The sequence below is a fragment of the Narcine bancroftii genome, chromosome 9 (assembly GCF_036971445.1).
Source record: "Narcine bancroftii isolate sNarBan1 chromosome 9, sNarBan1.hap1, whole genome shotgun sequence".
Lineage (NCBI taxonomy): Eukaryota > Metazoa > Chordata > Chondrichthyes > Torpediniformes > Narcinidae > Narcine > Narcine bancroftii.
This window is the reverse complement of record NC_091477.1, coordinates 120,220,781-120,233,527: the sequence shown is the minus strand read 5'-3', so window position 1 is coordinate 120,233,527 and position 12,747 is coordinate 120,220,781. Positions and strand designations below refer to the sequence as shown.

General features: G+C 38.3%; 1 protein-coding gene across 3 annotated transcripts in view; it reads left to right on the top strand.

Moving 5' to 3' along the window:
- Positions 1-12,747, top strand: part of prkci (protein kinase C, iota) — a 77,271-nt gene that overhangs the window by 16,259 nt on the left and 48,265 nt on the right. The window contains exons 2-5 of one of the 3 annotated variants that reach the window (XM_069897521.1): positions 2,461-2,582; positions 6,931-7,020; positions 7,225-7,275; positions 11,430-11,515. In XM_069897521.1, the coding sequence (XP_069753622.1) occupies positions 2,461-2,582; positions 6,931-7,020; positions 7,225-7,275; positions 11,430-11,515 (349 nt within the window). Of the gene's footprint in view, positions 1-2,460; positions 2,583-6,930; positions 7,021-7,224; positions 7,276-7,804; positions 7,985-11,429; positions 11,516-12,747 lie in introns of those variants that run through there. The other 2 variants (XM_069897522.1, XM_069897523.1) reach the window with 2 other exon arrangements.

The following is a 12,747-nucleotide window of genomic DNA, read 5'->3' as shown; positions in this document are numbered from 1 at the left end:
GTGGCGGAATTGTTATTAATCTTTAAGTATTTAAACTTTTTTATATATATTTTAGTCAAGTTATTTTGTGGGTTTGGACACAACGACAAACATTACTCTCAGAGAGAAGCTACTTTCAGAGTTGCAAAGTCTGGCAAGAACCTCAATAAAGCTAGAAGTGTTTGTTCATTGAAATATTTCGGACAGTAGGGTTTCTCAAGGAGGACATCTAATTAAACAAAAGACTCCGCTTGTTTACCTATATTGTTAGAATGGAGCCTCAGATGCCATCTGTTTAAACAAAAAACAGGCTTTTGCTGGTTGGTGAGCAGACGGAGTGGAGTCATTGGGTTATAAAACTTTTGTAAGAGATAAATTTGTATGCCTTTTAGCATGTAGATGTGAAGTAACTTTGAAGTAATTTCAAAGACAGCAGTGATGTTGTGTCACACGATTAAAGACACTTTCAGATAACCTATTTTTGAAAGCAGACATTTTGAATTGAGAAGAAGGTGCCGAACCATCCCGTAAGTCACAATAGATTGAAGTGTTTAAACATTCTGTGAGTAACACAGACTGACAGTGGCTCCAGAAGGGATGACCCACTTTGCTGCTTCTCTTGGTCAAGAGAGAGAGAGCAATGCTGCAGTGGCATTTTAAGTAGCCACTTATGACCCAATTCTGGGCAAAAGAAAGCAAGATCATTCTTGTTTCTCTATTATAACTATTGTAATAGTTACTTCATCAGACTCGTACCTGAGTTTGTGAAATCATCGTGGAAGAAAACATAATCTCCATGCAAGAGAGGGAAAAATCATTCAAATGAAGAAGCGATTCTCTGAAAACTACTCCACAAGAAATTCACGGGTTTTGAAAAGTGTGATGCCTCACACCTACTCCATAAAATTGCTTTTGAGCAACAATTTAAAGAATCAAGAGTTTCTAACAAAACTGACTGAACTTTAAAATCATCCATGCAGAATTGAGCCAAAACCATAATGGTTTTGATTCACGCACACGTGCTCACACATGCAGAGTGTTGTTTTTGAAAATATCATTCTCGGTGAATTTCTACTGCTGCTGGTCTAGTACGTAAAACTTTTTACTGTGAAACAATCCTAATGTCACATGACTGGCCATGCTTTTGAATATTTTGATTGTGAAATAGTTGCTTTGTTCAGTAGTCAATTAAAATTTCATGAGCTTAAATATTTTACTCCTTTCATAAAACTTTAATTAAAGTTTGAGAAATTTTCCTTTCATTAAAATCAAAACTGGAAAAGTTGGGAAAGTCCTGATGTCATAATTGAGGAATCACAATCGTAAAATCACTAATGATTTAATTGAGAGGCTTGATCTGAGTTTCAAAGGGACCTTGTGTTTTGTAACATTTCAAAATTGTTCATCAACCAGGACCATAAAACTACATTGCCATAAAAATCTGATAAATTTACTAATGATCTTTAGGGATGGAAATCTGTAATCTTAGAACAAAGTAGTTGGGTATAATCAAAGAATCCATGCAATTAACATTCACATCCAGTAAAAGAATGAATAAAAAGAATGAAAATTGACAGGTGCTGTCAGGATCTAGATGGGAGTCTGTGGGGAAAGATATAAAACACTGGCCTGTGTTGCTGTTCTCACCTTATTGAGTGATATCTGTGTCCACCTATCACCTCCAGCCTTTGCGACCACACCTTCCCCCCACCAACTCTTTTGTTCGGACGCCTGCTCCATACTTGATGAAGGGCTCAAGTCAGAAATGTTGGTTATGTATTTTGATCTTTGCTATATAAAGGACATTGCTTGACCTGCTGAGTTTCTCCAGCTTTGTGTTTTTTTTTTACATATTTTGATGTTCTTTGAGGGTACTCTTGGATTTGGTGTTGATTAGGGATAATTGTTGATTTTGCTTGAGCTTGAAAATGATATTATTTTGAAAATGTTGAGTGGCACAGTTAGTGTAGTTGTGAGCTCAATACTGTTACAGCACCAGTAATCCAGGTTTAAATCTGGCACTGTCTGGAAGGAATTCTTCCCGTGTCTGTGCGGCTTTCATACGGGCGTTCCGGTTTCCTTCTGCATTCTAAAGACATACGGGCTTAATAGATTAATTAGTCATATGGGTGTATTTGGGTGGCGTGGGTTTGTGGGCCTGAAGGATCTATTACTGCGTTGTATCTCTTTTTATATATATAGATATATATAGTTTATATATATATATATATATATAGTTTTATATATTTATATATATATATATATATAGTTTATAACTAATGCATTAGTTTATATATATATATATATATATATATATATATATATATTTATATTTACTGCTATTGAAATAGATCCCAGACAAGATCTTGTATCCTTGTTTTACTCAGGACTCAATTTGACGTCAATCAAGAAGTTACACAATGACTTCTAAGTATTTCTGTTGTTATTTCTCAATGGTCTTTTATTTGTATCTTCATATAGGGACATCATGATCACCCACTTTGATCCTGCCATCACATATGAAAATCTTTGCACTGAAGTTCGTGACATGTGCTGCTTTGACAATGAACAGCTCTTTACAATGAAGTGGATCGATGAAGAAGGTAGAGTGGATTTTGTAGCAAAATTTCTTGCAATCATTTATTTTGCAATTCAGGCAAAATTTTCAAAGGGAAGTTGGTAGGTAGAAATGCGCACTGTGTGGTGTGACTCTCAAAAGAGTAATGTTTAATATTTTTCAATTTTATAAATAAAGGAAAATAATTTAAGTAATGTTTTCTATATTAATTCCAGCTTTATGTAGTATCTTGCTCAGGAAAAATAAGTGTTTTAAAAACAAATAAGTTTGTGGCAGAATGAAACTTATTAACTTGTGGACTGAAGAAGATTGCAGAACCCCAACAAGTCCATGGATGCATCCTGTCTGACTGAGTCCTTCCAGCTTCTCATTGTTTGCTCCAGATTCCAGCATCTGCATTTATTTGTGTTTCTCTCAGGATCCTTATTAAAACCACTAATGGAATTCTGCAAACCTCAGAAAGGGCAAAAGTCTCCTTCCTCACATGATGACATCTTCCATGTGAGGTAGACTTTTACAGTTACTGCTTGAATCTTAACTTGATTATAATCACAATATATAATTCTATGTATTAATTATCTGGAAACATTTGGTACCTTTCTCTCACTGAAGCTAATTTTGTTATCCTTTGAACACAATTCTGCCTTCAGCTCGCACCAAAGAAAATCAAATAGGTGGTTGTTTATTTCTTTGGCAAAAATAATGCGCAGTTTGTGAAGCGCCGTGGTGTGGCTTGAAGTTATAATGAGCCATAAGCGCATTCATGTTTTCATCACTGCGTTGAGTAATGCGATTTGAAATTATCCCATTTGACTTTGCACAAGTGAGTCATTGATGAGGTATCTTCATTGCGATGGAACTTTGTTACACTGTAGTTTACATGTTGTTGGTGGGATGCAAATATTAAAAGCTGCTACAGTTAGTCCTTGACTTCTGACCTAGGTGAGTTATATCCACCTGCACATATGACTAAAATTTTAAAAGAATCTTAAGACTACTGTACAAATAAATATTTTTATTAAGAATACTGTATACAGTGGTCCCTGCTCCTCACGGCAGCCCAATGCCCCTGCTCCCAATGACTTTATTTACTAGAAATTCGTGTGTTGTGGATCTTTATTAAAGGTACTGTTCTGGAGATACATGGACATTCTTAATTATAGGTTCATTCGTGGAAAATTGTTTTTAAAAGTTGCTTTACTGTCTTGTTAAGCTATGCGTGGTGGGGGTAATCCAACTTGTGTCCAATCTGAGTTTCGACCAATCCTTCGTTCCCAATTACAGTCGTAAGTCAGGGACTATCTGTAATTGTAAATCGTGTGTTCAAAATACTCTTTGTCCTCTTGGATCTTGGTTGTAATTTTATCATTGAACACTGAATAGCAATTTGACTGATTAGGGTGCGATGATGACCTGCTAATGCATTAGTGATGGTGATTCTAAAACAGCACATGTAGGATGTATAGTTGTTTGCAAATGTTCCATTGAATATATTCTGTACCTTCAAATTTTGATTAACAAATGAGCTCCTGCAAGTGTGTACAACAGTGGGAATTGTTGGGCTGAAACTTCCTGGAACCAATAATGAAGTAAGTAATGCCATCAGAGAAACAAGTGATGAAGATGCTGGAGTAACTCAGTGGGTCGGGAATCATCTGTTTAAGGTGCTGCATAAAGGGGGAGAGCCAGTATAAAGAAGTGAGGGTGAGTATTGATGCAAGAACTGGCAAATGATAGGTGGATCCAGATGAGGAGAACTTGAAAGACAGATGGGGGGGGAGAAAGGGCAGCGGCTGAGAGGTGATAAGTAGAGACGTACGTCAAAGGGCTGCAGATTGTGGTGACTGATGAGGAAATTGAAGAGTGGAACAATATAAGGGATGGATGGTAGGTAAATGGGAACAATATATGGAGGGATAAAACTAGTTAACGGGAGCCAGAAGGGGAATTTGGGAAGGAATGACGTGCATGAGAGGACCTGAGCATAAAAAGGAGAAATTAAGATGGGTAACAATTTCTTGAAGTTGGAGAATTCAAAGTTCATGCTGTTGGATAGTCGACAATTCAGGTAGAATAGGAGGTGCTGTACCTCCAGTTTGCACATGGCCTCATTCAATGCCAGAGTGAGGCTAAGGGTAGATGGTTGGTTTGTGGTTAAAATGAATGGCATGCAAACAGGTGCTCAAGATGGCCATTGAGAGCAAGAGTTTGAAGTATCCCCTGTTCTGCACTTGGATTCACTGGTGTAAAGGAGGTCACATCAAGACCATAGTGCAATAGAAGAGGCGGTCCCTACTAAGAGATAAATTTTCCAATGCTCTATTTGTTTTTGGGCAGCATGGTACATATTGTGGATCATGCAACACTATTACTGCACCAGCAACCCAGGCTGGAATCTGGTGCTATCTGTAAGGAGTTTGTACATTCCACCTGTGATCTGTATGGATTTACTCCAGGTTCTCTGGTTTTCTCCTTCATTCCAAAGACCTGTGGAGTTCGTAGGTTAATTAATTACATGGGTGTATTTGGGCAACCTGGACTCGAAGACTTGAAGGGCCTGTAACTGTGCTGTATCTACAAAATTGTCAATGCAAGATTGAAATAGTTCAGCTCCTTCAACTGACCCTTTGCTATGTAAATGAATAGGAAAACTGATCTACATCTCATTAACCAATCAGGCTGGAGGATAGTGAAATGAATAGTGCAAGTTCTGAAGAATGTATAGTAAAATCCCCGGTATCCGAAACTCAAGCAACTGACAACCCAAGCAACCGGCAAAAAAAATGGAGGAAATATATAAATAATGTAAAAGATTAAATATGAATAAATTTAAAAATTAATAAGTTTACCAATGTAAATGTTTTCTGAGGCAATACACAACCCCTAGGTGAAGATGGAGCAAACATTCGATCAGAGTGTCATGCCTGGCCCATAGCAGCTGTTTAAATAAAGTTGTGTTTGAATAAAATGGTGGCACCAGGATGAAGAGCGGCCCAATGCCACTCATTGCCAAGGAAGAGTCTTTATTAGTACATGTATTAAGTATATTAGTAGGGCTTTATCTGTAAACTTGGGAAGGGGGCAGGGTTAATTATGTTAGTTCAGTGATTTGAAAGTTATGGAAATTATTTGATTAAAGTGAACTTCACATAATTAAGGACTACAATAATGATTTTTTTTTCAAATTACTTTGCATTTGCACTGCTTTTGTCTTTTAAACTTAATGCTGTATGAGTTAGTCATTAACCAAGAGTTAATGAAAGGGCAATTCATTTTGTTGGTTAAACCAGGCCGTAGCCACCTTGCAGTGTGTATCTAAATACTTGATTAGTTCAGTGTTCCACAATCTTTCTTAACCGCACCATTTGTTTATCAAGAGCTTGATATCGTGTGCCACTCTATATCAATCTTGTGATATGCAGCCTTTGGAAAAATAGAATTTCACTGATGTGGCCTCACAATTTGCCAAATAGTCATAAGGCACTGAAGAAAGTCCTTTGGTGCGTGCCCAATCAGCCAGTCCTTGGTCCTTGACCTTCTGTACCTCTGCTATCCAAGGACTCGTCCAGCTACTTAAATATTGTGAGCATTTCTGTCTCTGTTATTCACCACACAGTCCTTCATCTTGATCTTGCATGTCTCTTAGAAATTTTCAACAGGATAAAAGAACTACTGCAGTTTTGTTTGGGATGAGAACGCCATTTTGAATGCTGATTCTTTAAAACTTGAAATTACTCTCATAAAAAATGTCTTCACTTATTTTAGTCTTACAAAAAAATGATGCCAGTGACCATGTTTGCTCAAGAGGAACGTTTTCAAATGGGTCTAAAAGTGAACTAAGTGTTCAGGCTGCCCTATTTTTGAGGATTATTAGAAAGAGTGCCACAATATTTTAAGTTTTCTGCACTGTCCATTGTTCACTGACCTTGTGCCTTGTTGCTTCTGTTATGGGGGGGGGGGGGGGGGGGGGGGGGGGACCTGCTAAGGGAGCACACAGTTAATGAGGCCAGAAGGAAGTTACTGGTGGTTTGAGCAGCATCAGTGGGGAGGAAAGGAAATGTTGATCCAGGTTGACACTCTGCATCAGGACCTCCAAAAGTAAAGATGATGTAATGTTTTGGAAGTTTGTATGGTTCAGAAAACCTGTTGATATTTGCAGTCTGAAGCATTTTAAGAAAAATTTGCAATCTGGGAGTTCAGAGCCTAAGTTGTGTTTCCACTCCACCCCCTACACCCCCAACTTTTTTTTTAACCCTTATTATTTTATTTGAAGGAGCAATGACTGATTCCTGTCAGAGCACTAAATGTTGAGTGATTAAATATTAAAATATTTCAAATGTATAAATTGCATGTTGCTGTCATTTATATAACAGGTGATCCTTGTACTGTTTCATCCCAGCTAGAACTGGAGGAAGCATTTCGCCTCTATGAGCTGAATAAAGACTCTGAACTGATTATTCATGGTAAGATGAAAATACTAAACTTTTTTGAAATTATTTTCTGATTTCATGATTAATGCTACAAAGCAGCCTATATATTTGAAAGGACTATTGTAGGAGTTGAAATTTTGGTCTTATTTCTTGTAAAGAACCACTGCAATAGGTTGTATTGTTGAAAGTCAAATAAAAAATGTCTCCTTGATGGTTACTGGATTTTCCTCCCAACAGTGTTTCCCTGTATCCCGGAACGGCCAGGCATGCCTTGCCCCGGGGAAGACAGTAAGTGTTTCATTTTTCTTGTTTAATTCATAAGTGTTCAATTTTATTGAATTGTGAAATAAAACCTGGAAATGGTCTGTGGGTCAGGTCACAGCTGCGTAATGAGAAGCAGACCTCACTGAAATGTTGGCTCTATTTCTCTTCTCACAGCTGCAGCCCAATCTACTGAGTATTTCCAGCAGTTTCTGTTTTTATTCATTTTCTAGCAATCTGAATTTTTAAAAAATGTTTCCTTATTGAGCCCCAAGTTTTTTTTGGTATAGATTAACATGTTAAAAAGCATTTTAATACAAACATTTCACCAGAAATAATAAAAAAGCACTTTCTCCAGTCAGACTGATTTAATTTTGATACATTTTTAAGTCGAGCATTCTGCTGTTCAATTTTTCTAATTTGACATTACGAACACTAACTTCTAATTTAACTTCCTTGGCTGTTAATTTTCTTTAATTTCATGAATTATAACAAAACTTTGGAATTTCTACACAGTTAAAAATGTGTTTCTCAGGCTTTGCATGTGAGACAAATTATATGACATCAAGTTTCAAAAGAAAATATTGGGTTAGATGAAGAAAACCTTTTCAAGGAGCAGGCTGTGAATGGAGGATCGTGTGGGATATTGGGCAATCAAAGGATTGACTTTCATTTGGAGAACAACTTAAGGGAGATTGCGAGAGACCAAAGTTGGAGATGAAAATATCATTTAAAGGTATGGAAAAAAAATACAGCAGTGTGAGGCCATGGAAGGATTTGAAAACAAAAATCAGTATTTGAAAACTTTTTATTGGAGGCACATCACTGATCATCAACAGGGTGGTATGTTGGAACTTGGATAAAAGGAATTTGGTTGACTTTCGGCTTAATGCATTTGAGTGCATTGGAATAGTCAAGTCTGGAGATCGCAACAACACATGAGTTGAGGCTAATTAGTTTTGAGCATCGTTAAATTGGTGGAAACTGGTGGTCTTGGGCTTCTACACTATCACTACACCAAACTTGGAGGCACGGTTGTTTATTTTCTTTTGGTTATCAGGGAGACGGGTACTGAGGACAATATTTAAGTTTATTTGTCACAAAATTAGCAGTGTATAGTATTTTGAATAGGACTCACAAATGGGAAAAGGGTTGGACTTCGTCAGGTGTGTTCAGGAAAGTTTCTTGCAGAGGTTGCTTGCAACAAGAGTGCAGTACTGGGTTTCCTATTAGAGAATGAGACAGGGTAGGTGATTAAAGTGTTTGGAAGGGAACACTTAAGATCCAGTGATTATAATGAAATTAGTTTCAAGATAATTGTGGAAAAGATTAGGTTTGGTCTTTGGATTGAGTTTCTAAGTAGGCCAATTTTAAAGGTATCAGAAAGGATATGGCAAGTGTGAATTGGGACAGGTTGATTTCTGGCAAGTGGCAGGCCTTCAAACATAAAATTTTGAGAGTACAAAGTTTGTATGTTCCTGCCAGATTTTTTTTTTGGAGAGGGATATTGAGGCCTGGTTAAGAAGGAGGTGCATAACAAGTATAGGAAGCAAGGAACGCATGAGGAACTTAGTACAAGAAATGCAAAAAAAACTCAAGTAAATCAGGGGTGCTTAAAGAAGGCATGCTCTGGCGGATAAGGTGAAGGAAAATCCAAAGGACTTCTACAGTTTTACTAAAAGCAAAAGGACGGCAAGGGAAAAATTGGTTCTGTTGAGGACCAGAGTGGTCATTGATGCATGGGAGAGATCATAATTTTTTTTTTTTTGCATCTATTTATTTGGGAGAAGACTCAGCCTGTAGAAGTGAGACAAGACAGCAGCGATGTCATGGACCCCTGTGACAGATTGTTATATTTTGTATTGTATTTAGATATGTTTTAAAGGAGATAAATTGTGGCAGGTTTTTTTTTTTGAGTGTTTTTTTTTAAAACACTTCAAAACAGATCTCATTTAAAATGCCAGAGCTCTGCTCAAGCCAAACAGTCCAGGCTGCGGGTACCTTTGCAAAAACTTTGAAGGATGCCTATGAGGACTACACAAGTAGGTGTTAATTGGGCATGCTGTGGAGTAATGGATTATTGTTTTGGAAAGCAACAGATGAATGACTTGGAAGATTAGGTCTGGAGCCGCAGTCTGTCTGAGTGCAGTTGGCTGTTCTAAGAGGGTCATGTGGTTTGAGAGAGAACATTTAGTTCTACAGTTCAGCAACAGCAGGTGGGACTGGACAGGACAAGCTGGCAAACTTGTGGAGAAACCCCATTTTGAAGATGGGTTGTGAGTTCTTAGTTCAGCCTGGTCAAAGCCCTAGTGGTCCGTACAAGAGGAGAGGGCTGGCTGCATAATGTTTCAGTTTAAATAAGGGAACAAAAAGGCACTCTGTGGTGACCTGAAAGAAAGAGGTGATCATCTGGAAAACCCTGATGGGGCAAGTTTCTTTGGCAAGACAAGGAAGTGGCTGATCTAAAGGAATCAGTTGTGGGTGTCCAACGAGCAACAAATCTCTCTCTGAAAACCAAAAAGAACCTTCCTGAGCAGTAACCATTTGCCTTTCAGGCACTAAAGCTTGGTGAAATTCATAAATGTTAAATTCTGTGCACAGTCTAAGAATTGCCTGCAACCAGTGAACTTGAAGGAATGAGAAGTGAGATTGGACTGTGAATCAAAGAACTTTTCTGAATTTATACACACATTACATACACTTGCACTTAGAATTAGAAGGGGGTTAAGTTAGGTTAAGTTAAAGTTTGATCTGTTTTCATGTTTTAAGATAATTAAAAGCATACTTTTGTTTAAGTAACCATTTGTATTGGTGAATTTCTATTACTGTTCAGTTTTGGGGTCCTCTGGGCTCATAACACCCCATTCGTCTTGAGGCAAATAAAGGTGAATAAATCCCCAGGATCTGACAAGATATTCCTTTGGACCTTGAGGGAGGTGAGGGTTCTAAATTGCAGGACCTGCAGCAGAGGTGTTTAAAATCTCTCTAGGTGCTGGAGAATAGAAGGATAGCTAATGTTTTGTTGTTTGAGAAGTATTCAAGTATAATCTGCTGAGCCTGGCATCAGTAGTGGGCAAGTTATTGGAAGGTGTCCATAAGAAACTGGATACACAAGTACTTGAATAGACAGGGACTGATTATGGATAGTCATTGTGGCTTTGTGCCTTGTGTCATGATCATGACTAACCAATCTTGGAGTTTTTAGAGGTTACCAGGAAAGTTGAAGGAAAAGTAGTGGATGTTATCTACATGGATTTTTTTTCAGGCCTTTGACAAGATCCGACATGGGAGATTGGCCAAGATTTAGTTTCTCAATATCCAATGTGAGATGGTAAATTGGGTTAGATCTTAGCTTTGTGGGAGAAGCCATAGAGTGGTTGTAGGTGTTTGCCACTTACTGGAGGCCTGAGACTAGTGGTGTGCCTCGGGGGTCGGTGCTGGGTCTATTGTTGTTTGTCATCCACATCAATGATCTGGTTGATGTGGTAACTTAGATCAGAAAGTTTGAAGATAACACGAAGAATGAGGTGCAGTGAACTGCGAGGAAGACTTTCAAAACTTGTAGTGGGATCTGGACCAGCTGGACATGTATTAAGTTCAAGTTTATTGTCACTTAATCATTGTTCAATTTAACTTAACCATTTTGAAGCTGTTTTTGTCATCAGGTCCAGCAGGTTTTATCTTTTCTACAGCATGCCATCTTTTCAACAGTAACGCTAAAGTTGATTATCAAGTCTTGTCACAGATGCCATAATGTTTTGAGTGGGGTCAAAATGGGAGGAGGGGACTAAGAATGGAAATACTTTGTGACTGTAAAATAGAAAAATCATGACTGTATCATCCTAACATTTCAAATGAGAAGGAATGGATAGTGTGGTGGTTAGCACAATGCTATTGCAGTGCCAGAGATTGTGGTTCAAACACGGCTCTGTAAGGAGTTTGTTCATTCTCCCAACGTCTGCATGGGTTTCCTTCGGGCACTCTGCTTTCCTCTCACCCTTTAAAATGTATTGGGGTTGGAGGTTAAGTGGGGTATTTGGGTGGCACAGGCTCATGGGGTAGAAGAGCCTGTTACGGTGCTGAATGACTACATTTTAAAAATGAGAACACTTTCTGAGCAGACAGTTTAATTTGTTCTTGGGCTAGTAGAAAAGTTTGTTTAATTTTGTCATTATTTTCAGAATCCATATACAGACGAGGTGCTCGGCGCTGGCGAAAGCTGTACTGTGTAAATGGACATACTTTTCAAGCCAAGAGATTCAATCGAGTGAGAACAGCTGTTATCTCTTATTTTAAAAAAATATTTTCATCACAGTGAGATTTCGGGAATGTAACAGTTTCCTTGCACTTTGGAGCCCGTTTCATTTTCAAGACCCCTAGATTAAAACTGCTGTGGATTCTGAAAACTTTCATTTTTCCAAGCATTAAATTAAAGATCAGCCACTCTCGGAATCGGCATGAAGTATTAGAATGCACATTCGAGCTCCAGTGATCTGAGCGTTAATCAAGGATTACTCAAGAACATGATACACATGAGAAAAGTACTGTCCGATCTTAAACTTCTGCCAGCTAACACTTCATCCTTTGTTGAGTCTAACTCTGGCCTGATCCTCGTTTGTTTGTTATAGGATTGTATTTCATGTTATCAACACATTTTTCATAGATTTGGAACATGCACTTTAGGATAAATGCCTGCCGATACATTTTTCAGAAGAATTGGTTAGCATATCGATCATGAAGTGAGTTACTTGAGCGCCAAGGGAGCAGAAAATACTTGCTTGCATTACTTCTGCCATTGATCTGCCAAGATGCAAAACAAATCATTCAGTTCCAATGAAAATCAAAAATGTGGTTGCTGGCCATCTGAAATTCAGAAAATACGAGAAGCATCAGCAGGTCAGGCAACATCTGTCAAGAGAAATGGAAAAAAATTCCATTGAATTAAGAGTGTGGAGACAGTTGTATGCCCAGAATAAACAAGGGAGTGGATCTGGGTTGGGAGAAGGTATCCACTGGAAAATTAGTGTTTTGTAGGGAAATACAAATTCATCAACAGCACAATCCTGATGAACCAAAATGGTCCGGTCCAGACCTATTTTGGATTACTAAATTCTTTTGGATAACTGGTCATTTTTTAAAAACAGTCCAGCAGTAACAACAAATCACTTGTATCAATATTTAAACAACAACAAATAACAAGGGAAGGCTTTTTGGGCATTAAAATAATGTTCTCACCAAAAAAAATGCTGACTGCTGCCAATCCCCAACGCTCCCACTGATTATCGAGACCTCCCCATCGCCACTGCCGATTCCCCAACACGTCCCACCACTGCCATCAATCTGGTGAAGGTATCCTGGGCTGGTGGAACCCTGAGTCAGCAGGCTCCTGCCTCCCCATGGGCTCATTCCAGCATGGACTCTTCTGGCTTCACATCCTGGTTCTCGATGTTGGAGCCCGACACAGACCCAGTCTTAGCCTGCACATACTCCCCCCTTCTA